At 55.3% G+C, this 27646-nt stretch overlaps 1 protein-coding gene across 2 annotated transcripts in view; it reads right to left on the bottom strand.

The window, feature by feature from the left end:
- LOC104300935 (phosphofurin acidic cluster sorting protein 2-like) overlaps positions 1-27646 on the bottom strand; it is a 65684-nt gene that overhangs the window by 693 nt on the left and 37345 nt on the right. Inside the window, exons 2-24 of one of the 2 annotated variants that reach the window (XM_054170802.1) lie at positions 24155-24242; positions 16333-16422; positions 15868-15993; positions 15540-15702; positions 14057-14148; positions 12826-12906; positions 12006-12065; positions 11262-11413; positions 6584-6677; positions 6179-6250; positions 5746-5876; positions 5491-5623; positions 5262-5366; positions 3996-4102; positions 3533-3687; positions 2534-2644; positions 2353-2455; positions 2032-2064; positions 1621-1663; positions 1476-1518; positions 1229-1370; positions 817-1040; positions 75-188 (exon numbers count right to left, since the gene is read on the bottom strand). In XM_054170802.1, coding sequence (XP_054026777.1) covers positions 75-188; positions 817-1040; positions 1229-1370; positions 1476-1518; positions 1621-1663; positions 2032-2064; positions 2353-2455; positions 2534-2644; positions 3533-3687; positions 3996-4102; positions 5262-5366; positions 5491-5623; positions 5746-5876; positions 6179-6250; positions 6584-6677; positions 11262-11413; positions 12006-12065; positions 12826-12906; positions 14057-14148; positions 15540-15702; positions 15868-15993; positions 16333-16422; positions 24155-24242 — 2462 coding nt within the window. Of the gene's footprint in view, positions 1-74; positions 189-816; positions 1041-1228; positions 1519-1620; positions 1664-2031; positions 2065-2352; positions 2456-2533; positions 2645-3532; positions 3688-3995; positions 4103-5261; positions 5367-5490; positions 5624-5745; positions 5877-6178; positions 6251-6583; positions 6678-11261; positions 11414-12005; positions 12066-12825; positions 12907-14056; positions 14149-15539; positions 15703-15867; positions 15994-16332; positions 16423-24154; positions 24243-27646 lie in introns of those variants that run through there. The other variant, XM_054170793.1, reaches the window with a different exon arrangement.

The following is a 27646-nucleotide window of genomic DNA, read 5'->3' as shown; positions in this document are numbered from 1 at the left end:
CAGCCCTGCCACAGGCAGCCTGTGCTGCTTGCTCTGCCCTCCCGCCGCCCCGTGGGGCTTGGGCCTCCCCTCACCTCGCAGCATGGTGTTCTGGTGCTTGGCAGTGCAGATGAGGCGTGTGATCCCTTCAATGACTTGGCTTTTGGGCTCGATGTCTTTCTCCTTTGGTTTCTTGCTCAGAAACATCACTGGGAGCCAAGATGACCACCGTTAGGATGTTCCCACCTGGCCCTGGGTAGGAGCCCTCACCTCAGGGCTGGCTGCACTGACTGGTCCCTGCTGGGCTCGGTCTCAGCCATGCCCTCCTGCCCTTCTTCACAGGATGTTAGGGGTTGGAAGGGACCTTCCAAGATCATGGAGTCCAACCCCCCTGCCAGAGCAGGGCCATAGAAGCTAGCACAGGAACACATCCAGATGGGTGTTGAAAGGCTCCAGAGAGGGAGACTCCACAACCTCTCTGGGCAGCCTGTTCCAGTGCTCTGTGACCCTCACAGTGAAGAAGCTTCTCCTCATGCTGAGGTGGAACCTCCTGTGCTGTAGTTTACATCCCTTACCCCTTACCCTATGCAAGTGAGCAGAGCCTGTCCCCTCCCTCTTGACCCCCAGCCTTCAGGTATTTATAAACACTGATTAAATCCCCTCTCAGCCTTCTCCAGACTAAGCAGCCCCAGGGCTCTCAGCCTCTCCTCACAGGGCAGTGCTCCAGTTCCTTAATCATCCTGGTAGCTCTCCTTTGGACTCTCTCCAGCAGATCCCTGTCCCTGCAGTAGATTGTAGCCCCACAGGCAGAGAGCACCCCAGGGTGAGCTTGGTTACCTTTCTTGTTTTTCTCCTTGGTGACCACAGTCATGGCCATGGTGTTAGGGGACACCAGCTCCCCTGTGCCAGGGATGCGGCTGACCTGGAGCGAGCGGAAGTTGCTCTTGAGGGTGTTCTTGATACCTGTCTCCCTCTTCTCGCCCTCCCTCTTCCTGTCAGGCCCTTGTGTTGTCCAGTAGTCCACCTGCAGGCCCATCACCTCCACACCAGGGCTCAGAGACCTGGGCAAGACAGGCAGCACCATGCAGCACACAGACGCTGTCCTTGCTCCTCTTCCTCCCCGCAGCCCAGCTGCAGCCTGCCCAAGGGGCAGGCCCCATAACCCCAGCGTGCGGCAGCCTCCGCTGAGAGCACTTCAAGCCCTCCCAGCCAGCCGCCGCCGCTTCGCTTTAGGCTGAGGCTTCCTTACCCAACACCCGAGAGGCCGCTGCTGACGGACGGGGAGGGGGGTGGGGTGCTCACAGTCTCCTTGCAGTAGGGGGTGGCACCACCGGCGACCGGCGCTGAGCTCAGCAGGGACGGGGTGCAGACTGTGGCATCATCTGAGTCCACTGAGGAGAAAGAGAGTGGGGCTTGCTGGGGGGCTGGGGAACACCAGCGAGGGCCTCCTCACTGTGGAGAAGGCAGCCAGGCACTGTGGGCTCCCAAGGCCTCACCTGAGGCACTAAAGGATTGTTCCACCAGGCCCACCTTCACCACCTGCAAAGACAGACAAGTGGGATCAGCCCCAGGATCAGCAGGACCATGTGCTGCCCCTCTCCCCACAGCCCAGACTGCCCACCGGCCCCTCACCACACTCACCCCCACGAAGGGAACAAACTTCTGGCAGGAGTCCTCGTCAGGGCTGCACAAGGAAGAGAGGCCGGTCAGGGCATCGGTGTGCTGAGCACCGAGTGCCACGTGCCTAGCCTTGTGGCCCAGAGACCCCCACGCTGGCAGGGGCCAATGCTGGCTCATGGCCACTAGAACAATCTCCTCTGCCCTCCCTTCCCGTGGGACCCCTAGTCCCCAACATGGCAGCACAGGGCACACTACACAAGGAGGCAAGGAGGTCGGCCTCTCCGGTGCTGGGAGAGGGCTTGCATGCGGGAGGGCAGCCCTGCCCCTCTTCGGGGGTCACAGCTCCTCTGCACGGCAAGAGGGACAGATGGACGCACATGGGGGAAAGGGAGGGGGGCACCAGGCAGCGGCACAGCAAGCACAAGCCAATACCTGATATAAAAATCAAAATAGAGACTTCTCTTCCTTGGGTGCCAGAAACCAAGAGAAGGGAGAGGTGAGAGTGCAGCTGGAACACGAGTGTCAACCCCCAGGGGGTGGCTCACAGCCCCCAGCCCAGCCCTGGCAGTTTGTCCCTATCTCTGGGGACATGGCAGCCCACAGCCGCTGGAGGGGGGCAGCAGGGGACCCCCAGCTCCCCTCAGCACCACGCTGCTCAGAGGAGAGCGTGAGGCCTCGCTCGCTTCCCCCCTGTCTCCCACAGCCCAGGTGGGGCCACACGAGGCAGGACAGGCAGCACAGCACCACACTCACCTCTTCTGCTTGTAGGTCAGCATGGCCTCAGAGATGGGGAGCTGGTGAGAGAGGCTGGCTCCAGCGATGAACTGGGCCACTCGGCCTGCAATGTCCACAGTGTCTGCAGGCACAGAGAGCAGTGAGGGCCACGGTGGCAGCTGGGCTCCCTCCCCACTTCAGGACACTGCTGGCTCCTTACCTGCAACGGGTGGTTCAGCCCTGCTGAACAGCTCCCGCCACGCCGTGTCCAGGAAGAGGGTGCTGTACTTGTTATCCACTGAGGCCAGGTACTTGGCCAGGGGGTGGGAGCCTGCAGGCAAGAAGGGTGACACTGAGGGTAGGAAGGCTCTGCAAAGGCATTGAGGCAGGCTGGATGGATGGGCTGATGGGCAGCTGTATGAGGTTGAACAAAGCCAAGTGCTGGGTCCTGCACTCAGGTCACAACAACCCCAGGCAATGCTTCAGGCTTGAGGAAGAGTAGCTAGGAAGCTGCCCGGCAGAAAGGGAACTGGGGGTGCTGTTTAGCAGCCAGCTGAACATGAGCCAGCAGTGTGCTCAGGTGGCCAAGAAGGCCACCAGCAGCCTGGCCTGGATCAGGAATGGTGTGGCCAGCAGGAGCAGGGAAGTGATTGTCCACACGTACTCAGCACTGGCGAGGCTGCACCTCGAATACTGGGGATACTGGGGTCAGTGGGCCCCTCACTACAAGAAGGACATTGAGGTGCTGGAGTGTGTCCAGGGAAGGGCAGCAGAGCTGGTGAAGGCTCTGGAGAACAGGGCTGGTGAGGAGCAGCTGAGGGAGCTGGGATCTAGTCTGGAGTAAGAGAGATTGAGGGGAGACCTGAAAGGAGGTTGGAGTGAGGTGGGGGTCGGTGATACTACTATCAGGTGATAGAGAAAATGGCCTGAAGTTGTGCCAGGGGAGGTTTAGGTTGGGTATGAGGAAAAGTTTCCTGCAAGAGTGGTCAGGCTTTGGAACAGGCTGCCCAGGGAGGTGGTGGAGTCACCATCTCTGTGGAGGTGCTCAAGAAAGGTGTGGACATGGTTTAATGACCACGGTGCAGTTAGGCTGATGGTTGGACTCGATGATCTTAGAGGTCTTTTTGAACCAAAGTAGTTCTATGCTTCTACAGTTCTCTTTGGTCCAGGCAGGGGAGCCCAGGGTGGTGGGAGAAGGCAACCCTGTGGCCAGGCTCACCCAGAGGGACGAGCAGGAAGCGAAGGTAGTTGAGCCAGTCAGGTGTCTTGCTGGCGAGCTGCTCCACGAAGAAACGGAGGACAACGCTCAGGTAGCTCTGGTCCCCTGCCACCACCACCTTCACCGGGGGAGGCATGTGGGAGTTACAGTTACAGCTGCCAACAGGAGAGCAAAGGAGACTGTGAGGGATATGCTGGGGCTCAGCAGGAGGGCCGGGGGAGCAGGTGGCTTGCCCTGCCAGGCCAACCAACCCAGCATTAGAAACCCACTGCTGACAATCTCCAGCTTGCTGAGCGCTGTCTTGGGCACAATCAGCAGTGGCATCCTCTGCTTTCCCCAGGGCCTTCACTGCCTTCTATAGCACCCTCCAGGACCATGGGCACAACCGACGAGCCCTGGGGGGAGGCAGGGCCCTTCCCACCCTTTCTCTGCAGTCAGAGGCTGAGCCCAAAGCTGTACTCACTATCGCTGGATGCGGGAGACGGTGGTGTTGAAGGCTGCCTGGATGTCCGCCACGGAGCAGGTGGACACCACCAACTGCTTGTGCGCCTGCAGCTGCTCGCTCACGTACTGCCAAGGCAGAGAGCGTGGGTTAAGGCAAGCTGGGGGGGACATGGCTGTGCTGGACAGCACCAGCCCGTGCCTGCGCTGGCCCCGGTGCCCACGCCGTGTGGGGAGGCTGAAGCCATCAGGTCACCCCTGGCTGTGCACCTCCGCTCCTCCCCACTCTGCTCCCAGGGGCTCTCAAGTTTGAGCACAGCAGTCACCGCCCTGAGGTGGCAAGGGCAAAACTCTGCTTGTGTATAGGCTGTGCTCCTTGAGATGAAGGGTTTGGTCCAGGATCTCTCTGATTTCATCCCCCAGCAAGGCCCAGCTCACTCCCTTCTCTTGTTCTCACACTGGGGCACTCCAGAGTCCTTCTGTGCCCCTTGTCTGTGGGCAGCTGAACAGTGGTAAAACAGGCAGTTGTGCCAGACAAGGGGGTTTAGAAGATGCCATGACAGGGTCTGGGAGGGGGCTGTGCTCCTATGTTCCCCATCAGGACAACAGAGCAGGAACAAGCCAAGAATGCACAGCCTGGGTCAGGACTCCACTTCCCCTTACTGAGAAGCCCTTTCTTCTGCACAAACCCTGCTGTGACTTTCCAGAACTCCAGGATGTCAGATGCAGCTGCATGATCTCAAATGGGCCTCATCGGTGCTGCTTGCATCTTTGCACTCACCTTTGGCAGCCAGCTCCTCCAGGCATGGGGGAGGCAGGAGCTCATCAGAGATGGGGCCCACAAAAAACACACCTCACATTCCTCCCTGTCCAGAGACCTCAGCTCTGACCATGCACATAATGCTTCCTGGACATGATACCTCTGCTGCTTCCCAGGGCCAGCTGCCAGCAGAGAGTCTGGCCCCTCTGTCTTGGCATCCAACAAAGCTCTGACCACTGTGGTCCTAGGAGCCAGGATCAAGCAGCCGGACACAAGGCATACCCCATTCACCAGACCTTCTGGGACTGCTCAGGGTACCACGCAGTGCTGGTGTGGGACACATGGCAGAGGCGACACACCAGGCTCTTGTGTCTGCAGCTCAGCGCTGCACAGAGCGCACTCTCCTCAAAGACAGGAGGGCACAGTTGGTGCCAGCTCCCCTGGGACACCCTGCCGTGGTCGGGAGAATCATCTGGGACCCTGCTTAGAGCTAGCCTCAGGCACCAAGCTCCCATCACACCTACTCACCTGGCCCTGCCACTCGGCGACGTTGACCAGCACGATGCTCTCGGGGAGCTGCTCGTCCGAGACCAGGATCTGGTTCAGCTGGTCGTAGACGGACTTGCGGGGCACCTGCGGCAGCGTCACCGCCACGGTTAGCCCCGGCCGCCCGCCGTGGCCGCTCTGCCCGCGGCTGAAGGCCCGGCTGGGCTCTCTGGAGAGAAGCCTCCGGCTAAGGCTGCTTCCAGGGCCTCACCTGGGTGCTCTGCCACGAGTCTGGAGAGCTCTCGCTGTCCAGGCTGCTGGTGCGGCCACCCTGTCCCTTCGAGCTCTGCCGGTCCTTGACGGAGGTGCTGCGGGGCCGCCACAGCTGCTTGCTCTCCGACTTGCTGCGAGCCAGAGGCAGGAGAGGCAACGCCGCTGAGGAAATCCACCTCCACCACGTCCCACTGACTCCAGGGAGCCAGTGGGAGCCTCCTCAGCCCTAGCATGGGATGTGGACCCGCCTTACCTGGGGGACACAGCACTGGGGAGCTCGGCTTTGGTCCCAGGTCCCAGCTGGGCCAGCCTGTCCACACTACCCTCCCTGGTGGCAGCCTCCGCGGGGTTAAGCCGTGAAGAAGGCTCCTCTGCAGCCAGCTCCTGAGGGCCACACACAGCCACATCACACACAGCCACATCACACACAGCAATCTGCCTGCACCCCTCAGTGCCATTATCCGGGATGGGCCTGCTGCACGGCCAAGGCTGCAGGGCCTCGAGGCAGCTGGGCTGCATCTCCTGCAGACCCTAACTCTCCTTCCACTCTTACTGCCCTCCAGCCCAATCTCCTTTTCCCCACAGCCCTGTGCTTCCAGGCTGGTGGGCACCCCCGGTACCCCAGAAAGCAAAGCAGGGCCTGGGGGAGCTCCAGCCCCGTTCCACACCCCATAGCCTAGACTCACCACTGCAGGGACCTCCACTCCTGGCTCCTCCTGTGGTCGAAGTGCTCCTGGCTTCCTCTTGTCTGCCTCGCCCTGGGGGACAGGGAGCGTGGTCAGGGCAGGATGAAGCGCCCCAAGCAGGACTGCTGCCAGTGCCCCACGCCTGGCCTCACGGGATACGCACTCCCACAGGGGAGCCGGGCATCTCCCTGGGATCAGCCCCAGAGGATACCCCCCCACTGCTACCTGCTTGCCTGCACCGAGAAAAAGAAGAGGAAAAGAAGGGAAGCAGCAGCCCCAGGAAGGTGCTGCCAGGACCTGCGGTGTCAGAGGGAGCTGCAGGCAGTGTGGGGCTGCTAGGCTGGCTGAGGAGGGGAGGGCAGAAGAGGAGGAGGTGGTGGTGGTGGTGGTGGTGCTGTAACTCACAGGGCTGCCCGACTCTGGATCCTGCCCTTTCTGGCTGTGCAGACTGCCGATCTCAGTCTGGGAACCAGAATGAGAGACTCCCTCAAAGAAACGCCTGCAGAGAAACAGACAGACGGACGGACGGACAGACAGACAGACGGGAGAGAAAAAGGCAGGAATAAGAGAGGAACAAAGTCACCATCATCCCAGCACACCCCTGCTGGCCTGTCCCAAGCACAAGCTACTGTGCAGGAGGTCCCCTCCGGGACCACGCTGTGTCTGAACACCGAGCCGCGGCCTGCCGCAACGGTGCTGGATGCAGGGACAGGATGGGGCCATCCCGGACCACCAGGCTAAACCTGTGCCCCCAGGGATGTGGAGGCAGGGTCCCTGCCTCCTAGCCACCACCGAGTTCTCTCTCAGGTGATCCTGGGCTGCTGCAGTGCAGGGTGAGGAATCACCACCTGGCCCCATCTCATAGTCTCTGTCCGCACCACGACTCCAATTTGCTGCTGAACCTCTCTACACCACCACAGCTTCCACAGATTTCTGCTGCTTTCCCTTCTGCTCCCCTCTTGCCAGAGAGAGCTCCCTGCTGCACACTACAGCAGCAGCTTCCAACATCCCTTTCTGCCTTCTGGAAGCTCTGAAGATCAGAAGCACACCTCAGGCACAGCAGGAGCACAGCAGTGTCTTGTTCCCCAGCACCAAAATGTGCCTCTTGTTTCAGGTCTCTCAGGTTTTGGTAGAGCTGCACAGAGCAGCTCCAAGGTCCTGTTCCCAAGTTGAAATGGTGAAAGAGGAACTCCCCTGGGACAGCAGCTTTGTTGGCCACTGCAGTGTGAGCTTCCACCTTTGGTTCCCCTTTTCACATCCATTATGATAGAATCATAGAATTGCTTTGGTTGGAAAAGACCTTTAAGATCACCGAGTCCAACCATCAACCCAGCACCACCATGGCCATTAAACCCTGTCCCAAAGTGCCATGGCCACAGGTTTCTTGAACACCTCCAGGGATGATGATTGTACCACCTCCTGGGCAGCCTCTTCCAAGGCCTGAACACTCTTAAATACATTTTCCTACTATCCAACCTACCCCTCCCCTGGCACAATTCCAGGCCATTTCCTCTCATTCTACCACCTGATAGTAGGGAGAAGAGCCCAACCCCCACCTGGCTCCAACCTTCCTTCAGGGAGTCGGAGAGCAATGAAGTCTCCCCTCAGCCTCCTCTTCTCCAGACTAAACACCCCCAGCTCCCTCAGCTGCTCCTCACCAGCCCTGTTCTCCAGGCCCTTCTCTGGACCTGCTCCAGCACCTCAGAGTCTTTCCTGTAGGAAGGGGCCCAAAACTGAACTCCATTATCCCAGGTGCAGCCTCACCAGTGCCAACCACAGAGGCACACCTGCTGGCCACACCACTACTGATCCAGGCCAGGCTGCTGGTGGCCTTCTTGGCCTCCTGAGCACACTGCTGGCTCACATTCAGCTGGCTGCTAAACAGCACCCTCAGTTCCTTTTCTGCTGAGCAGCTTTCCAGCCACTCTACCCCAAGCCTGGAGCATTGCCTGGGGTTGTTGTGACCTGGGTGCAGGACCCAGCACTTGGCTTTGTTCAACCTCAATACAGCTGACTTCAGCTCACCAACCCAGCCTGTGCAGATCATTTATGTACCAAGAGCCCTCTCTCCATCTTAGGACCTGCTCCAAGGCCAGTTTTTAGGAAGAGAGCAGACTGTATCACTGGATCTCACCTGCCAGCTTTCCTAGGACCCTTGCAGCAGCAGCAGCCCACCTGCAGCCTGGTGTGGTGGCAAGTGTCCCTGCCCATGGGGGGTGGGGTTGGAAGTAGATGACCCTGAAGGTCGCTTCCAAACCAAACCGTTCTCTGATCCCACCACTTCCCGGCCTGCTTCCCTCAAAGCTGTACTGACTCCCAGGAAAGCTTTCTCCTGCTTCTCCTGGGGGGCAGATGGGGAATACCAGGCTGCAGGCTTTCAGGGATGGCCACAGAGGTGTAGGATCTAGAGCAGCTTCTCTGTTCTCTGCTGTCCTCACCTGGATATAGCTGCAGCTCTCTCTAGCAGCCCATGGCTGCTCCCTTCCCTTTTAACACATTACCTCATCTGTACCTAACATACTGTGCTGCCAGGGACAACAGCATTGGTGAGGTTCTCTGCTCTCACTGCTCCTACAAGGATGTGTCATCTCAGTAAGTGATGGTCCCCACCACACAGCAGCTCCTCAGCAGCAGTGTTTATACACTGGCTAGGAGAAGCCAAAGCTCACTGGCTCTGTGCCCAGCTGCTTCACAGCATGTTCATCTACCAAAGGTTCAGCTTTGGAGTCAGAGTTGTGCCCTGGTGGGACATTTTCTCCAAGTCCCACAGAAACAAAAGATGTCTCCTGCCATTAATGGACTCCTGCTTTCTCCAGTCTCTGCCACAGGACCTCAGGCACTGCCACAACCCTGTGTAGTCATCACTCCAACCCACAGAGACTACTGTAGTAACTTAGGAGTCAAGCCAGAGAAATCTGCACATTTTGACACAATTCACCCCCACAGCCAGCCTCTCTCCCACACTCCCCTGTACTGCCCTGTCCCACCAACCCCACCAGAGCACAGCAGGCCCCTGGTACCACCGGCACCTTGAACAGGTATCCTCATTCTCTCCTTTTTTCATAGGCATTGGATGTGTCTAGCCCCTCTGCACTTGCTGTAGCTTTCAACACCCCATTCAGATGGGCTCTAGCTGCCTTCTCTCACTTGCAGTTCAGAGGCTTTCATCCCCTGAGGATGTGTGCCTCTGAGCACAGAGCTCTTCTGCAATTCTCAGAGTCCCTCATTCTGCAGTTTGAAGGCTCTCCCCCAGGCATGAATGAGTTTGAGTCTCAGCAGCTTGAAACTTAGGCAGATCCCAGCCCCTCTGCACACCTTCCTTCTGCTTCCAATGGATTAGCCTCCTCTCCCTCATCTATTTTCCCAGTCACCTATGGAGAAGTTTGCTCCTTCACCTCTGATCTTCAACCAAATGTGCTGACTGCTGAGGTCTTACCTAACAGCCTAAGTTGTAGCTCCAGTTTCACCCCAAAGCAGGCACAGCCTACAGCTGCATGGCCTCCCTGGCTGACCAAAAGGATGGTTATCTGCTCCCAACAGCACTGTCCCAATCCACTGCTCATCCTTAAGCACTACCTTAATGCCTTTGCTCCACCAAGCCCTTCACAGTGTCTAACAAGGACAACAAATAAATAAATCCAACCTTTCACATCTTGCATTTGCAGTCTGGGTTGTAAGGTCATCACCAAGTGAGAAGGCAATGAAAGGTTTTGGAACCATGCAAGCCCACACTAAAGTCCCTGGCAGTCAGCTCTCACAGCTCCTTGGTACAGACCCAGCAATGTGAATTCAAGGGGACACAGCCTCAGCACTGCTAGGAACTGAGGCACCAGAGAGCAAACCAAGTGAGGGACACCTTGAGAAGAAGCTGAAAAGCAGCCCAGGGCCCAACAGGCTGTCCCAGCAGAGACAGCAGCAAACAGCCAAGGAGAAGCTGGCTACAAGCAGGTATGAGCACAAAGCACCACTTCCTTTAGGATGCTCTCCTGGGGACCAGATGCTTGCAAGCAGGCACTTAAGAGATCCAGGGTGAGGTCTTCTATTTCAATACTCTCAACAGACTCTCTTTATGGTTTACAGACAGAAACCATTATCTGACCACAGAAAGACCTTACCCTTTCTGCCACAGCACTTTTGTTTCCTCTGATGAGAGACCATGTGAAACTGCTTTTGGAGTCCAAGCAGACCACCTCAGCAGCTCCCCCTTGCCCACATGCCTGCTGTCTCCTCCACAATGACTTGGGGGTTAGCTGAGACGTGACTTCCTTCACGTTTCTGTTTTGCCATGGGCTCCTGAATCCAGCAGATTTCATTTCAGTTTGCCTGTGGCAGACCAAGGCTGCTGCCCCTGCTAAGTACCTTCAGCAGGGATTCCAACTAATCCAAACCTCTATTTAAATACCTAACTACAGAGACAATGACAAGCAAGCTTGGTTTGGCTAGAAGGGACTGGGTGCACTGTGAGGCAGCCAAGTAGAAAGACAATAAAAGGCAACTTTCTCACGAAAGAAGAGCATGGAAACAGAACAGCCATGAGCAGGGAGGCCAGACCACATGGGAGAAAAGCCTGGTTTCACTGCATGGTCCACTGGAGACCTCTGTTCCAGGCCAGCAGAGCTTGGCATAGCCAGTCAAGCCTGGGGAACGGGGTGAGGAACACTGCTGATGGTTGCTAGTCATGTGCCTTCACAAAGGGTGGGAATGCAGCATGCAGATCTCACAGGGAGGGGGCACAAGGACTGCTTAAAGCAGTCACAAAGGGCTCAAAAAGACAGGCAAGCTTCAGTGTGGAGAGCTCTGAGCAGGCCAGGACTGTCAGCAGGAAGACATGAGAGCTGGGAACAGCAGGGACCCTAGAGCAAGTAAGTACTCTCTCAGCAGGTCAGGGGTGTCACAGGTGCTGAGATTCCATGGGCAGGCTTGAGTTCACTAAACAGGGCATGCAACTGAGGAGCTCAGGGATGCCAACAGAAGATGGCAGTAAGAGTGGAGGCAAGACAACAAGCAACAGAGAAGGGGCAGAGGGCATTTCTCCAGGTCCCACAGACTGTGCTGTTTGCCTGTGAGCTCCTGCAGCTCTTACCTCAGTGTGGGCTTTGGTGTGCTGTGCACACTCTCGTTGTCCTCAATCTCTGGGCCGCTGTCACTGTTGTTGCACTCTTCCAGGCTGTCATAGAGCAAGCCCAGGTCTTCTTCCACCTCCTGGGTCTGGTCCACGGGGTCAGAGTCCAGGACCTGTGGGGCCAAGCCCAGAGAACAATGAAGAGATATCTGGAGTCACCTACATCCCAGACCAGACAAGCACAAGCTCCCTCCCAGCCACGAGGCACCCATGGCACTGTTCCACCTCAGGGAGCCCAATCCAGGCTGTGGAAGAAGCAAGTGACACTGTCATTAGGCCAAATGAGTATGTCATGAGCATGGCATCCAAAGGAGGCTCACACACTCATCATAATTCATCAGGGTTAAGAGTCCTGGGAGGCCCTCCACTGGCTGCACTGTACACTCAGTGCAGGTCCCAGCCAAGGCCAGCTCCCCTCAGGCTGATGTTAGCCTGCTCTTAGTCACAAACAGGACTGCTTCTGGGGCAGAGCCAATGTGTGACAGCAGCTTTCCCTCTGTGGCATCTCTGCCCAGGAGGGAAGGTGTCTTTTGATTTGAGCATGAGTCTCAGGGCTGCCTTGGAAAAGCCAAGGCCCAACCTGTGCCACATGTCACACCACCTGCAGGTCATGCCTAGGGCTCCCAGTGACTTGAGAACCAGCATTCTGACACCCCCACATCTGCAGGAGACACTGCCAGGTGAGGCACCCTCCCCAGTTCTTACCTCCTCTGTCACTTTAAACCTCTTCAGCAAAGCCACAAATTTCTGCTTGAAGTTTGGTTGCTAAAACAAAACAAGGGGGGGATAAAAGATCAGCAGCATGATGACACCACGTTCTGAGATGCCTAACAAAAGGGCTGCTGGCTCCTTCAGGGGTCTGCAGGCACAAGGTCAGCTATCATCTCCCTTGCTGCTTCCATTTGCTGTAGGATTTGGGCTCAACCTGGACTCTGCAAGAAGTGGCTGCATCTGGGCACGAGGGAGGGTGCAAGGACTCAGACTCTCTGCTACAGGCTGAAATAGCATGTTCTCTCCATTTATTTCCCCCTTCTCCTGGTTGAAGAATGCCTCCTCAAGAGGCAGAGTTAGAAAAGGATGGGGAACAAGCTCAGGAAGGTGTCCAAGGACCTTCAGAGTTGAAGCAGGTGGGCACAAGGAGATGCTGGGAGAGCAGAGGGATGGGCTGGCAAGGCAGCTTTTCCCTTCTGCTGACAGGCAGAGGAGCTGCTTATGGTTCACCCTTCCCTGCACCAACCTTACCCTTCCTTAGAAAGGGAAATGGAAGATATCATGCCACAGCAGCAAGTCAAAACTGTGCTGCTCACAGATGACCACTGATAGGAAGCCAGCCTAAACCCAGGGCAGGCCATGAGCTGGGGTACAGCTCTGAGCAGCAAACTGATTCATTAATGGCAAGAAGTGTGTCTCTTCTCAGAGACAAGGGCTCTCTCCCCTGCCCTGCACCTTCCAACCTGCCTCACTCCCTGGAGGGAGGGGAGGAAGTGAATCCCTTCCTTCCCTTTGCAGTAAATGCTGATGTTACCCTGGTCATCGATGTGGTTCGGATCATTTTTCTCCTGGCCTTCTTGGTCTTCCTCAGGTCATCCTCTTCATCAAACAGATCCTGCAGACAAAAGGTCACAGCACATCAGAGCAACTCAGAATGCAGGGAACAACACCTCCTAGAAATTCCCTGCCCTACACATGCCCCTCATTTTGTAAAGCTTTGGTCCACTCTGTTCCCAGCATCGTGCTCCTCACTTCTCCTGCTGCTCTCTGTGCAGCTCCTTCTCTCTCCTTAGCACTGTCTACAGACTTTTCCCAGTGCCTTCATGCCCAGGTCCCACCAGAGGGACATGTACCAACAAGATTCAGAGGAGAGACAGCAGCTTTCTGAAGCAGTCCTTGTTACAGCCTAAATTCTTCTCTCTGCACTCACCAGCCTCCCCATGACCCATGTGCTGCTCTGCTCTCTCCTCTCCAGGATTAACTCAGAGGACACAGCAGCTGAGCCCACAACAAGTGTTCCTCCAGGGATCAGCCTCAACAATACATGCAGCTCCTAGGGACACAGGGCCCTGAAGTGTTAACCCAGCATGATGGGACAGGAAATGTGGAGGCCCCTGAGGAGGGGGTTGTCCCTGGGCTTGATCAGCATGCTACCACAAGTCTTTGTTGGCCTCAGTTGTAGGCACCACAAGAAGAGGACAACAAACAGCAGTGGCACAGCTCATCACAGGTGGCTCTGCTACCTTGAATCATTCTCAGACTCTGTACTTATTTCTAAAATCTCTTCTCTTTCAGGGGGAGCAGAGCCTCTGGCCTCTTATCACAGGGAGATGGGAGAGAATAGTGGTGCAAGATGGAGAGGACTCAGCAGGGGTTTATGCAGCAGACCAGACAGCCTCCTCTTCTGCAGACAACCACCCCAGCTCCCTCAGCCACTCCTCACCAGCCCTGTTCTCCAGACCCTTCACCAGCTTTGTTGCCTTCTTCTGGACACGCTGCAGCAGCTCAATGTCTGTCTTGTGGTGAAGGGCCCCAGACTGAATCCAGCCTTTCAGGTGTGGTCTCACTCAAGTGCTGAGTACAGGGGCAGGACCACTTCCCTATTCCTGCTGGCTACACCATTTCTGATCCAGGCCAGGATGCTGGTGGCCTTCTTGGCCACCTGAGAGCACACTGCTGGCTTGTGTTCAGCCAGCAGGTCCTTTTCTGCTGGGCAACTCTCCACCCACTCAGCCACTCCAGCCACCTGGTCAGGCCTCCCTCACCTGACCCTGCACAGCATCATCGCTGGCCTCCTGCTCTGACGAGAAGCTGTCGTCCTCCTCCTCGGAGTAGTTATCGATGTCTGGGGAGCGATCTGGAAGCAGAGAGGGCAGATGCCACAGCTAAGCACAACTGGCCCCAGTGAAACCACCAGCATTCACAGACTCACTGAATTGTTACAGTTGGAAGGGACCTCAAGGAGCATCTAATTCCAGCCACCCTGCCACAGGCAGGGACACCTCACACTACAGCAGGTTGCTCACAGCCACATCCAGCCTGGCTGCAAACACCTCCAGGCAGGAGGCTTCCACCACCTCCCTGGGCAACCTGTGCCAGTCTCTCACCACCCTCATGGGGAAGAACTTCTTCCTAACATCCAATCTGAATCTACCTATTTCTAGTTTTTCCATTCCCCCCAGTCCTATCACTCCCTGACACCCTCAAAAGTCCCTCCCCAGCTTTCTTGTAGCCCCCTTCAGACACTGGAAGGCCACAGTAAGGCCTCCTTGGAGCCCTCTTGGCATTGCTGGTGGGTGTGCTAGTTTTAGGCAGATGCCTAGGAAAATTTTCCACAGATTGAATAGAGGAGTGATAGAATGCACAGAAATTACCATTGGATGCAAAAGAAAAATAATGACAAGGTCTAAATCACCCCATTGGCCTGGTATCTGACATAAAGTTAGTTGTGTATGGAACCATAGAATCAGCCAGGTTGGAAAAGACCTCAGAGATCATCAAGTCCAACCTAGTACCTAATGCCTAACACCTCCTGGCAACTAGACCATGGCTCCAAGTGCCACATCCAAGCCTTTTTTAAACACCTCCAGGGATGGGGACTCCACCACCAACCTGGGCAGCACATCCCAGTGGCCAATTACTCTTTCTGGGAAGAACTTCCTCCTTACTTCCAGCCTAAATTTCCCCTGGCACAGCTTGAGACTCTGTGCTCCTGTTCTGGTGCTGCTTGCCTGGGAGAAGAGACCAACCCCCACCTGGCTACAACCTCCCTTCAGGGAGTTGTAGAGAGCAGTGAACTAACTTTCTCTTTTCAGCTTCTTGGCTCTAGCTGATGCTAGCTGGTGGCTTTTGCTTGGTTGTTGCTGACCTTGGCTGCATTTCTTTGCTGTGGCTAAGTGCTAATAAGCTACACTCTGCTCTTCTTTCTCTCTCTTTTACCTTGTACCAGGTGGGGGAAGGGAGTAGGGAGGAGGCAGCTGTGGATAACCTCCCTGGTTTTGTCCAGGGGGGGGTTCTTGTGTTGTAAATGCTGTCTGTTTTGCACATATTCACTGCATTCCTTATGTCTAGTGTGCCTGTAAACACAGCTTCACTTGCTTTCAGCTGAGCAATTGTATCTTGGTGGGTGGTAATTTCAGGCGACCACAGCGGGCGGTAGGGGACGCAGGCTGTCACCCACGCCCTGCAGTAGGGGACGCAGGCTGTCACCCACGCTTGCCTCCAGCTCTGCGAGGAGCACCAACGCACCTGAGGCTTTGATTTTAGGGCCTGAGGGGACATTCCCATCCTCATGATCAATGGGCTGACTGGACAAAGAGTAGATGCTGATTTCAGCCACTCGGATGTTCACGTCCTTCATGTTGCTGTGGAGGCCCAGGAGCTGCCCACCGTCCGTCGGGTGCTGCATCACCTAGGCAGACAGACAAGCCTCCTAACAGGGGGGGCACCATGGCAGCTTACCCCCTCAGGCTTATAGGCAGCCAACGAGCCAGAGCACCCAGTGCCTGCCAGCTCCCCCCCAGCACTGGCACGGGGAGGACAGGCAGTGCTCCCCTCTGTTCCCGGCACCCTGTACCTCAGCCATGTTAATGATGCCCACTGCCAGGGTCTTGTAGCCCAGGATGGTGCGGTTCTTGTACCTCTTCCTCCGCTGCAGCATGATCTGGAGTTTGTTGCCATCTCTCTTGAGGAAGTGTGGGTACTGGGAAAGGGAAGCACAGGAAAGAGGGCAGAGGGCTCAGCGTGACACACAGGTAGAGAAAACCCTTCCTCGGTGCTGACGTCCAGCAGGATTTGACCTGCTGAGCTCCGAGCGGCCTCTCCAAGGCCACCCACGTCCTGCAGCCTCCTTCAAATCCCATGGCCAGCCAAACAACCCCTGGGGCCACGGAGCAGCTGGCCAGCAGCAGGCATCCATGCCGTTAGGATCTGAGCGTGGGCGACCCCAGGAGGCCGCACCTCAGGCTGAGCGCCCTGCGCGCCGAGGGGCGGCAGGCGAGGGGAGCCGCGGGGAGCCCGGGGCGCCAGCAGCACCAGGTACCTGCAGGGAGAAGGTCAGCTCCAGCTCAGTCTCCATGAGGCCGCCGGGCGGGAGGATGTATTCATTCGACCTCAGGACTCGCTTCGAACCCTGCAACAAGATGCACACAGCTAAGCTGAAGCACCCTGGCCAGCCTGGCTTGGCTCTCCTGGCTGCAGGCTGGCACACCCCTCAGGCTTCCCAAGAGGCCCATGCCTGCTGGCTGCGTCCCCTCAGCGCTGTGAGATCAGCTCCAGGTATGAAACAGCCTATGGTGGCTCCTCATTTTTGCCCACCTCCCCGTGAATGGACCAGTAAGCTGAGACACTGATTGCAGGAGACAAGACAGGCCAGAAGAGCTCTTCCTACAAACCAGTCTTCCCTGCTTTTGTGAATGCTCCTTAACTTCAACTGTGAGCTGCTGAGCAGAGGGATTAAAGCCAAGCACAGAGGTGCAGCAGCTCAAGCAAACTGAGTCCCACTTGACATATGCTGCCCCTTCCCAGGGCCTCACTGCATCCTCACTCTTCTCCCTTGGATCTTGACAGATGCTGTGAACAGCAGGACCTTAAGTTGGCTGTGGTCAGAGATCCTTCAGCAGCTTAGCCAAAACCTAGATTTGGCTACAGTTAGGTGAGGTTAGAGACCCCAGCTCTTCACCTCCACTGCAAATGAGACAGCAGCCCCAGAACTCACGACAGGAGTATGCTGGTGGCATCACAGAAGAGACCAGAGCTACATCTGCTCTGCAATCAGAGAGTGGCTATGGGCACAGGGGTGTTTCAGCACCTGGGGAACACCAAAGGAGTCTGCTGATGGAACCTTCAGCAGGTTCCTCAAGCCTGGGTGGTGCTGGTTTAGGGCCTTTCCTTGAGCCCCTGGCTGGTGTTACCTCTGCTGGCAAGGGAAAAAAACAACCTATGGAAGAAAGGCAAGAAAGGCCTCCCCACTTTGCAGTCCTGCAGCACTATGCTCTCCCTAGTAGCCCAGCAAAGCCAAGCTCTAGCAAAGCCCTCCCTCGTGTCTCCAAGAGGCCCAGCCTGAGCGGCCTGCACCGTGCTGCCAGCACGTGTGCCAGCAGTGAGGCTTCCCTGTGAAACGTCTTCCTAAAGAGGAAAACAAGCAGAGGCAGAGGCTCATCCCCTCCACCATCTGTGAGCTTCCCTGGCCAAGAGCATGCTGGCTCTTCCTTCCTGAGCTCTTCTTCACTAAGGAATCACAGGTGGTCACCATGCCAGGCACCGTTCACTCCGGCACCTTTGCTTACCCACCATAGCTTTTTTCCTTTCACCCAAACACCTCCTGGTGCAATTCTTCCTCTTCAAGATGCTATTTCTGGGGACAGAGCTTCAGCAGAGGGAAGGGGAGGACAGCCTGGGTGGGGTATCCAACGAGTGACTGGTTCATAAACATTGCTGTCCTGTGTGTTACTGGCAGCACTGGGGAAGCTACACAACCAGGGCTGGAGCCCCCCAGTGAAACCCCAGTGCATGCCCACGTGGCATTGTAGAACCAGGACAAAGGCTGGCTCCTTAGCATAGAGTGGCAGCAGTTGGAACAGACCCCTAGAGATCATTGAGTCAAAAGCAGGTCACACAGGAACACATCCAGATGGAGCTTGAAAGTAGAGAAGGAGGCTCCACAAGGCCTCTGGGCAGCCTGTTCCGGTGCTTTGTGACCCTCACAGTGTTGAGGTGGAACTTCTTTGCTGGTGTTTGTGTCCATTGCTCTTTGTCCTATCACAGCACACCATCAAAAAGAGCCTGGCCCCTTCTTGACAGCCACCCTGCAGGTGTTTGTAAACATCAGTGAGATCTCCTCTCAGTCCTCTCTCCTCCAGGCTAAACAGCCCAGGCTGAAGTCATGCACAGGTCTCTCAGCCTTTCCTCCCAAGAGAGGTGTTCCAAAGACATTCACAAGTCAGGTTGAAAGGAGCAGCAGCAGAGCTCAGAGACCCCTGAACAGCAGCACTTTTTAGGTCTGGGACAGTTCTTTATGGGTGCAATGACCTAGCAGGCTGCATCCTGGCTGAGCTCCAAGCCCTAGGAGATGCCTGGCCTGTGGAGTTCACACAAAGAGAGGAAGATCATAGTGCCTAAGCTTAGCCAGAGGACCAGCCCCCAGGGTACCATGGAGCACAGCACTTAGGACATGAGGTAGAGGAAGGTCTTAGACATTGCACTGCAGAATCACAGAGTGCCAGGCTGGCAGGGACCCCAAGGATCATCTGGTCCAACCTTTCTAGGTAATGGTCTAGTTGAAATGAGACAGCCCAGCGCCCTGTCAAGCTGAGTCTTAAAGGTGTCCAGTGCAGGAGAGTCCATACATGAGGCACAGCCCTCTCAGCAAGGTAAAGCCACTACCTAAAGCTCAAGTTCAGCCTGCTAGGTATGCCAGGTTCCATGAAATGGATGGCACTCAACATATCCAGTAGGAAACACTGATCACCTCCAAGAGCAAACCACAACCCACCAAGAACCAGCACTGCTCCAATGAAACAGCTTAGAAACTGGCAGCTGGGGGATTTTATTTGCTGATCAGCTACAGGCAGTTAAGAACAATTTGGGGTTCCTAGTAAGGTCAACACAAGCCTCAGGAGAGTCAATAAAGGCAAAAATCAGAGTCCTTCTTTCCTAGGACATCCCACAACTTGTCTGCCAAGGAAGAGCCCCAGAGAGAAGGAAAGGCTCTGCAGAAAGGGACATGGGGGATCCTGGTGGGGGGCATCAAGATGCCTCTACATTGGCAGCATGTCCTGTTGCAGCAATTACACCAATCTCAGCCTCAGCAAATGTGCAGGCAGAGAAGAGGGATTCCCCCTCTCTGTACAGCACTAGAGACACCACAACTGCATTCCAGAGCCAGTGTGGGCTCCCCAGTACAAGACACTGACAGACTGGAGGAAGTCCAATAGATGACATCAGGATGGTCAGGGGCTGGAGTACAGGGCATACAAGGAGGGCCCTGGGTTTGTTCAGCTGGAAAAAGAGAGACTGAAGGGGCACTTTACTAATGCCTGCAGACACTTAGCAGGAGAGTGCAGGGAAGAGACAGAAGTGACCTCTCAGAGATGCACAGGGAGAGAGTGAAGAGCCACATGAATGGGCTGGAACATGGGAGATTACCATTAGATGCTGGGATTTTTCTTCCCCTGAGTGTGGTCAAACCTTGGACACAAAACATAGCTTTCCATCCTTGAGAAAGGAAAAACTTAACTGGACTTGGCCTTGAGCTGTTGTGCAATTTGAGTCATGTCAAGCAAGACAGATTTCTCCACAGAACAGTGGAGTATCACCATCAGGAAGAGGAGAATGGAGCATCAGGCTGGTAAAGTGAAGATCACAGCTCACCAAGACTGTCAAGGAAGTGAAAAGCAATAAAAGAAAGGTTGTGGTCACAGATCTCCACTACCTGATAGACTGCAGACATACAGGAGCTCTCACTACTGTGCAGAGGTGCATGATCTGTATACCAGGTTACATACATAGAATACCAGGCTGGAAGGGACCTCAAGGATCACCTGGCCCAAGCTTTGTGGGCAAAACCATGGTTTAGATGAGATGGCTCAGCACCCTCTCAGGCTATTGGGAGCATCACTTCCCAGGGGAGATAATTCCAATGGCTGATGCCCAAGTCTGGTTTGCAAGGTGAAAGTCCCCAGTCTCAGGTATAAATCTGTCCTGATGGTTCTGGTTAAACTGCAGAGCTGAGGTTAGAAGAGCATGTAAAACCTGGAAAAGGAGAGAACTAACACAGCTTTGGAGAGCAGGCCAAGGGAGACAGCAAAGCACCACTCAGCTAAAGGTGCATGAATCACACCTGCTGTGCCTGGTTGGAAAAGACCTTAAGATCATCCAGCCCAACCATAACCTAACATCTCCCTGTACACAACTGTTAGATCACCTCCCTAAGCACCTTATCCAAACACCTCCAGCCATGGTGGCTTCACCACTTCGCTGGGCAGCCTGTTCCAGTGCCCCATGACCCTTTGGGTGATGAAATTTTTCCTAATCTCCAAACCTCATTTTTCCTAATCCCCTGTGGTGCAACTTGAGGCCATGTGGGGAGAGGACAGCCCATTAAACACCGTCAGCAAATTTAGGTGACGGCTGAGATTGCTCAGGCAAGACAGGAAAATTCTATGAGGAGCTGGAAAAAGATTAGAAACAGAGCATGAGTGAGGTGTAGACACAAAGCCAGGTGTACCTTCCATGCACATCAAGAAGGAGCACAAAACCTTCCAAGCTTCTGCAGCAGGCAGGCCTGGCAGAGGCAAACAAGCTTCTGAGGCTGGCCTGTCCTGCAGCACACGCTCTGGCTCGCTCGTCAGGGGCTGCCAGCATCGCCCCTCCAGAGCAGCACCCAGGGCTGACCCCGAGACACATCCTGCAAGCAGTGGCAGGAGGATTTGCATATCTCCCACAGCACCTGTCACAGAAGCTGAATGTTCTGCAAGTGCTGGAGCTTGTTTCCTTCTTCCTCTGGTTGTTCCCTCTATTCACAGCTCAAGACTGGGTGTTTCTATGTAACAGGAGTTCTCTCTGCTGAGAGGGAGAGCCACGTGTGCCTTCACAGCCATCTTCAGTTATGATGCACCTTGATGGACTTACTGCCATGCTGAACAATACACAGAAGGAAACACTCTACAGCATCTACACAAACAGCAAGGGATAAAAGCTTAAAACCCACTTGTGGTATGGGTGCCAGTCCCCTCATTGGCAGTAGTTCAGACTACTGCTTCATGTTGGAAGGGACCTCTGGAGATCATCAAGTTCAACCCCCCTGCCAATGCAGGCTCACCTACATAAGGTCACACATGCATGCAGTTTCCCAACAGGTTTTTAACCTCTCTGATGCACAGGTCTCTCTAACTCACTGCTCCAGACCAGTGAGGCCACTGTGCAAACCACAAACAACCCAAGGACCCTTGCCTGAAGAGTGGGGGAGCTATGAAAGTAGAGTTGTTAAAACCACAAGAGAATCACAGGATGTTAGGGGTTGGAAGGGACATCTAGAGATCATCTAGTCCAACCCCTGCCAAGGCAGGTTCATCTAGGGGAGGTCACCTAGGGCAGGAACACAGCCAGGCAGGTCTTGAAGGTCTCCAGAGAAAGAGACTCCACCACCTCTCTGGGCAGTCTGTTCCAGTGCTCTGCCACCTTTAGTTTAAGGAAGTTCCTCCTCATGTTTAGATGGAGCTCCCTATGTTCTAGTTTGTGCCCATTACCCTTTGTCCTGTGTCACTGGGCACCACTGGAGAAAGCCTGGTCCCATCCTCCTGACACCCTTTCAGTATTTCTCAGCATTGATGAGATCCCACTTCAGTCTTCTCTTTTCCAGACTAAAAAGACCAAATTCTCTCAGTCTGTCCTCACAAGAGAGCTGTTCCAGTCCCCTCAGCAGCTTTGTAACCCTCTTCCGTAGCCTCTCCACCAAGTCTCGGTCCTTTTTGAACTGGGGAGTCCCAAAATGCACATGGTGTTGCAGATGTGGCCTCACCAGGGCACATTCCACACTTGGAAGCTGCTTTTTGAGACCAGAAAGGCACTGTGACTGTGAGGAGATCAGACATGCCAGACAGGCTCACCCTACCCTCCGGGTCACGTACATCCACTGAGCAGGCTGTCCTGCCAGCACCGGGGCTGCTGTCTTGGCACCAGCCCCACTTAGACAGGGTCAGAGCTTTGTTTCCATGCAACCTGCCCTTCAAAACAGCAACTTCCTGATAGGAAAGCTTGCTTAACCCAACAGAGGCTCTACTGAAATGAGAGAAAACAGCGCTCCTCTTCCCACTAGTCCTCAGCTGCCCCCTTGGGAGCTTACAGGACCTCCACAAATGACATGCATCAGCTGTTTCCATCCAAAAGATGGAGATGGCAGCACTCACTGGGCAGCCTTCAAACAGCTTCTTGCTAGCATGACTCATCTGTTACCTAGGAGAGGAGAGGGAGGGATGGATCCATCTGAGACTGTTCTGTGGGCAGGCTGTGCTGAAGCTGCCTTCGGCTTCCATCTGCCTTCCATCCAGGAAGGCTCAGTGGCTTCCAACCCTGCCAAGGTGGCTGGTCAGGCAGGTGGGGAGGTTGACAAATCCTCCCAACTCCCACAATGAGTGCCAAGCCACAGGGTAATGTGGGCAGAAGCATTCTCCTCCAGTCTCCTTCAGCTTTGCAAGGAGCCTACCCCAGCATGCAGCCACGGGAATGTGGCCACACAGAGAGGAGGGGACCATGTTTAAGACCCTGAAGGAAGTCTCCATTCCATCTTCACAGTCCCTGTGGCCTCAAACAGTCACTGCTGAGGCTTGGCCATTTCTTTTGCCAGCAGGGTGCAAGGCTGGTGTGTGGCAAGGAATGGCAAGGATGGAGGTGACCTGTTTGAAAGAGCTGGGGTCCCCCTGTACAGCTTCTTTCACAGCCTCATATCTGCAGTGCCTGGGAGCGGAGGCAGCTGAGGACAGACATGCTCAGGACATGGCAGCCCCAGAATAAAGAGGGATGCACAGAAGCCCAATGTTTCCCAGCTCAGAGAAGCACAGACAGGTTAGGCTGACAGTGCAGGAAGTACAAGGAGCAAGGGACCAGCCTAGCCATCCCAGTCACACGGGACTGATGGCCTCTAGCTGGTTGCCAGCCCCCCAGTGCTGTGCTGCTGTCACCTACAGCCCAGCACAGATGACTCAGGCACTTCCAGGGATCAGACCATTTCCCTGCTAAAGCTTGCACCAAAAGGGCACAGGTCTTGGGGCCAAAAGCTCAGTGCTTTCAGCCCTCCTGAATGGCACTGCTGGCAAGGCCAGCAAAGTGGGCCACTGACCACTGTGTGTGGACCACAGCATCCTGCTGGCCCTGGCTTTCACACATTCTGCTCTCGGTTCCTTCGCGGCAAGGGAATCAGGTCTGTCACGAAGGCAAACCCTGGCTCCCAGAGCTCCACTAATAACTGCAGCTTCCAGCACTAATCCAGGATTTAGATCCTAATGTGTGTGTGGCACAGAGAGCTCTGTGAGAGCGCAGAGCTGCTGAGCTGCCGCCCCATGGTGCTTTCCAAGGGATCAGCAGCTTGGCCGCCGGCTGACAAGAACGAAGGAAGGACACCACCAGAAGGAAGGTTAAGGGGAGCTGTGGTGGGGACAGCACACTCAGAGGCATCTGCCTGTCCTTTGACAAGCACAAAGGATGTGCCTGCACCGACAGAGACCCATCTCTTCATCACCAGCTCCAGAGAGGAAAGGAGGGAGGATCACACATACCAGGATGTGTGCAAACTCCCCCTCCCCTTGGTGGCAAAGATCCTCCCCTCTGCCTGACTCTGAGTAGAGGCACCAGGCCTAGTTGGGATGCACAGAGCAAGGGAGGGGGCAGCAGATGCAGCAGTGAGCTCACACAAGGTGCAAATGTCAGCAGAAGTCATGCACGGAGCTGCTGAGCCCTTGCCCTCCTCCCTTCCCACCTTCCACTCCCCAGGGAGGAGAAGGGGATGGAGGGCACTACCATAAACCACTCAGCCCTGAGCTTGTCTAAAGGGTGAGGAATGGTGAGGCAGGGAATGCCCAACTCCCAACAGCAGCTTGAGAGGAGGGCCTTGGCTGAGGCAGGCAGGGATGCAAGGCATACACTGCCCCGGTACAGAGGCCTAACCAAATTCATCCCAGCACCACAGACGGCTTGCTGCTCTCCCCAGGGAATCATTCCCACCTGCCTGAGAGCCAAAGCCTCCCCAGGGCTGCTAACCAGGACAGAAGCAGGGTGTTGGCACAAGGCAAGGGAGACGCAGACCAGCACTTCACGGAGCACAAGGAGGGGCTGGCTGCCAGCAGGCAGCAGCGAGGAGAGGAACCTACCTGAATCTTCACAGCGATAAGCACAGAGCTCAGCTCTTTGTCCAGCTCCTTCAGCACTGTCAGCTTCTTCAGGCGCAGACTGCAGAGCCTGTAAGACAGAGAGAATTGGACACATTCAGGCACCACCATCCCTGGGGCCCTGCCACATGGTAGCTGGTGCTCGGCAGGCAAGCCTGGATGCTTGGCCCAGCTGCAGGCACAAGCTTGGCCAAGGAACACTGGCATTCACGTGCCCCTGAGACAGCCCTTTGGGGGGGGGGGGAAGAGGGGAGAAGGAAAATTAACAGAGCTAAAGCAGGCTTAAGGGATTAGCATGCAACAGGAAGTCCAATAGCAGGCCATGTGGTAAAGACATCCCTGCCCCAGCAGGGCTGTTGCCAGCTCTGCTTAAATCTACCTTGGCCACAGCGCTGTTTATTTATAACCCAAAGCACTTCAATCCACTCTCTTCCTCTGGACACACAGCTGAGGCACACGTTGGCTGCAGGCATCCCAGCCCGGCTCTTCTCCTGCACAGCACCACACTGAACTGACTGGGGAAGCTGGGAGCCAGCAGGAAGCCTCACACAGCACTGACAATCTCAAAGCCTGGGAATTCAGCAGGGAAAGTGGCGATCCCAGGAGCCTGAGGCTGAGTGAGAAGAGCTACTTTTGCTGCTCCAAGGATTAGGCAGTGCCTGTGTGCCAGCCAGCCACCCCAACCTCCTGCCTTGGGGGCTTGCAGCAGCAGTCCCACCAAGACAGCACTTGTGTCAGGGAGCACAGGTCAGCCAGGTTTTTGCAAGCAACACTGGCATGCTCCTGCTCTTCATGTGCTCTACACTCACTGTCTCATTGCTGCAGCCAATGGCACCCAGCAGTTTTGGGGATACCACTGTGCTGCACCTAAGGTTCAGGCCACCCTTCCCAGAGAAGAGATGGGATACTCCCAAACACCTTTATCTCTGACAAAGTGTGCACTCTCAGGGCCAAGTCTATTCCCCCTGCTTTTTCTGTGGTTGTTAAGGAGGAAAAGAACCTGCTCTTGCTCTGCTGAAGTACAGCAAGGGTGCAGAGCAGCCCAGAGGTGGAATGACACTGGACAAGGAAGGACAGCAGCCATACTACAGGGTGGGTTTAGGGCTTAGCAAGCACTCACCTCCTACCATGTTCCTGCCCTGCCTGCTAAAACGATCTCAGCTTGTGCAGGTTTGCTGGAGTGTGATCCCAGAATCACAGAATGGTCCTGGATGGAAGGGACCTCCAGAGGTCATCCAGTCTGACCTCCCCACAGCCAGCAGGGACATCCCCAACTAGATCAGGTTGACCAGGACCTCCTTGAGCCTCACCTTGGATACCTCCAGGGAACCACCTCCCTGGGCAGCCTGTTCCAGTGTTCCACCACCCTCATGGTAAAGAACTTTTCCTGATGGAGCCCTGCTGCTCAGTTCTTTGCATGGGGATAGCAGGGTATGGTGCAGACCAGAAATCAGATGGGCAGCCTCTGCCCACCCCCTTGCCAGGTAGTCTGCACTCCTCCAGCCAAAGCCCAGGGCTACGGCACCCGAAAGCTTCCCTACCCTCTGCATCCCAGCACTGCCATCAGTGATCCCATTTCTCTTCACCCTTCCCCTCTGAGCCTCTGCTTGTGGGGATGGGTGAGTTTTTATCCCCTAAGGTAAGCTTCTCACCCCCCAGAAGTACTTAGGCAAGGTTAGGTGTGCGACACAGGGAGCATGGCCAAAGACAAGGAAGCCACCTCTACAGCAGGGAGGACAGGACTGAGTGCACAGAAACTGCACCAGGTCTGCTAAGGAAAAGCTTGCTAAGAGTCTAAGCTTAGCTAACACCACCACCACTAACCACTGCTGCCTTTTACTGCTCCTAGTTCCTAGGCAAGTCACAGAAAAGAATGAGGCTTGACTGTGTATGATGAGGACAGAACACCATCTCAGGTCTTCCCTACAGCACTGATCTCGTTGTGATAGTTACCTGCATGGCAAAGCTATCCCCAGAAGATTCCACCTTCCATAAGGACATCCAGTCTTAATTTGAGGATACTGAACTATTACAATTCCACCTGGCAGTTGTTCTGGCTGTACAGACATGCTCCTCAGCCAAATTAATTCACTCATTAGCTCCTTCATGCTCCTCCCTGAGGCACTCAGGAGTACCATCAATACCTGCATGCAGATCAGCTCTGCCCACTTGGGCAGCTCTTTCATCTCTGAGAAGGGACTTTAAAACTCCTTCCTTCTTTTCCTACCCTTCTACAGTTTTCAAGATCTCTTTTACACAGTGGAAGATCCTATACTCTGGCCCTGGTTTCACAGAGTCATAGAATGGTTTTGGGTTGGAAGGGACCTTGAAGATCACCTAGTTCCAACTCCCCCTGCACTGGCAAGGACACCCTCCACTAGACCTGACTCCTCAAGGCTTCATCCAGCCTGGCCTTGAACACCTCCAGGGAGGGAGTATCCATAACCTCCCTGGGCAACCTGTTCCAGTGTCTCACCACCCTCAATGGAAAGAATTTCTTCCTAATAATCCAGTCTAAATCTGCTCTCTTCCAGCTCAAAGCCATTCCCCCTCATTCTACCACTACAAGCCCTTGTCAAAAGTCTTTCTTGAAGGCCCCCTTCAGGCACTGGAAGGCTGCTATAAGGTCTCCCTGGAGCCTTCTCTTCTCCAGGCTGAACAGCCCCAACTCTCCCAAGACTGTACCCATGAGGGAGGTGCCCCAGCCCTCTGCTCATCTTTGTGGCCCTCCTCAGAAGCTGCTCCAACAGTTCCATGCCCTTCTTGCGCTGCAGACCCCTGAACTAGATGCAGTACTCCAGGTGGGGTCTCAGGAGAGCAGGGCAGAGGGAAACAATCACTTTCATCCTCTTTTCACTCTTCAGCATTCAACAATCTCATTAGCTCAGGTATAGCTGGAACTCCAGCCCCCCTGCTCAAAAGAGTGCTCTCACAAACACCACTGCCCTTGCCCCCGGGGTTAGCAGGCACGTTCTGGATTCTCAGTGTATTTGTTTGCAACACAAGGGCACAGCAGTCCTTCAAAGAGTGCTCCCTAGCAGCTGGGCTGTCCCTGATGACCCTCTTTTGATCTGTTACTTAACCAATCCCTCCACCACCCAGATCTGTGTCACTGCTGGCTGGTTAGCTCCAGTACTGGACAGGGATGGGGCTCACACTAATCCCTGCAGATCTCTCCAGGGCAGGATCGATCCACAGTGATCAGAATGGTTTGGCCCTCTGAACGTTTCAGGCAAAACCTCACAGCAACTGCCCCAGGATCCTGCCCACAACTGATCACTGTGTGACTCCCCCTCTTCCCTCCCCCCTCAGTCACTGAGTTTTGTGGTTGATAAGTTGCAAGTTGGTGAGGGTAACCCCAAGAGGAAGACATTGACATACAGACAAACACATGCACCCCAGCGGCACCAGCCCTGGCTAAGGGGCACGACAGGCACAGTGACTCAGCTCAGCTAAGCAAGCCCTAACTTCCCC

The sequence above is a fragment of the Dryobates pubescens genome, chromosome 2 (assembly GCF_014839835.1).
Source record: "Dryobates pubescens isolate bDryPub1 chromosome 2, bDryPub1.pri, whole genome shotgun sequence".
Taxonomy (NCBI): domain Eukaryota; kingdom Metazoa; phylum Chordata; class Aves; order Piciformes; family Picidae; genus Dryobates; species Dryobates pubescens.
This window is presented reverse-complemented; position numbering and strand designations above follow the sequence as displayed.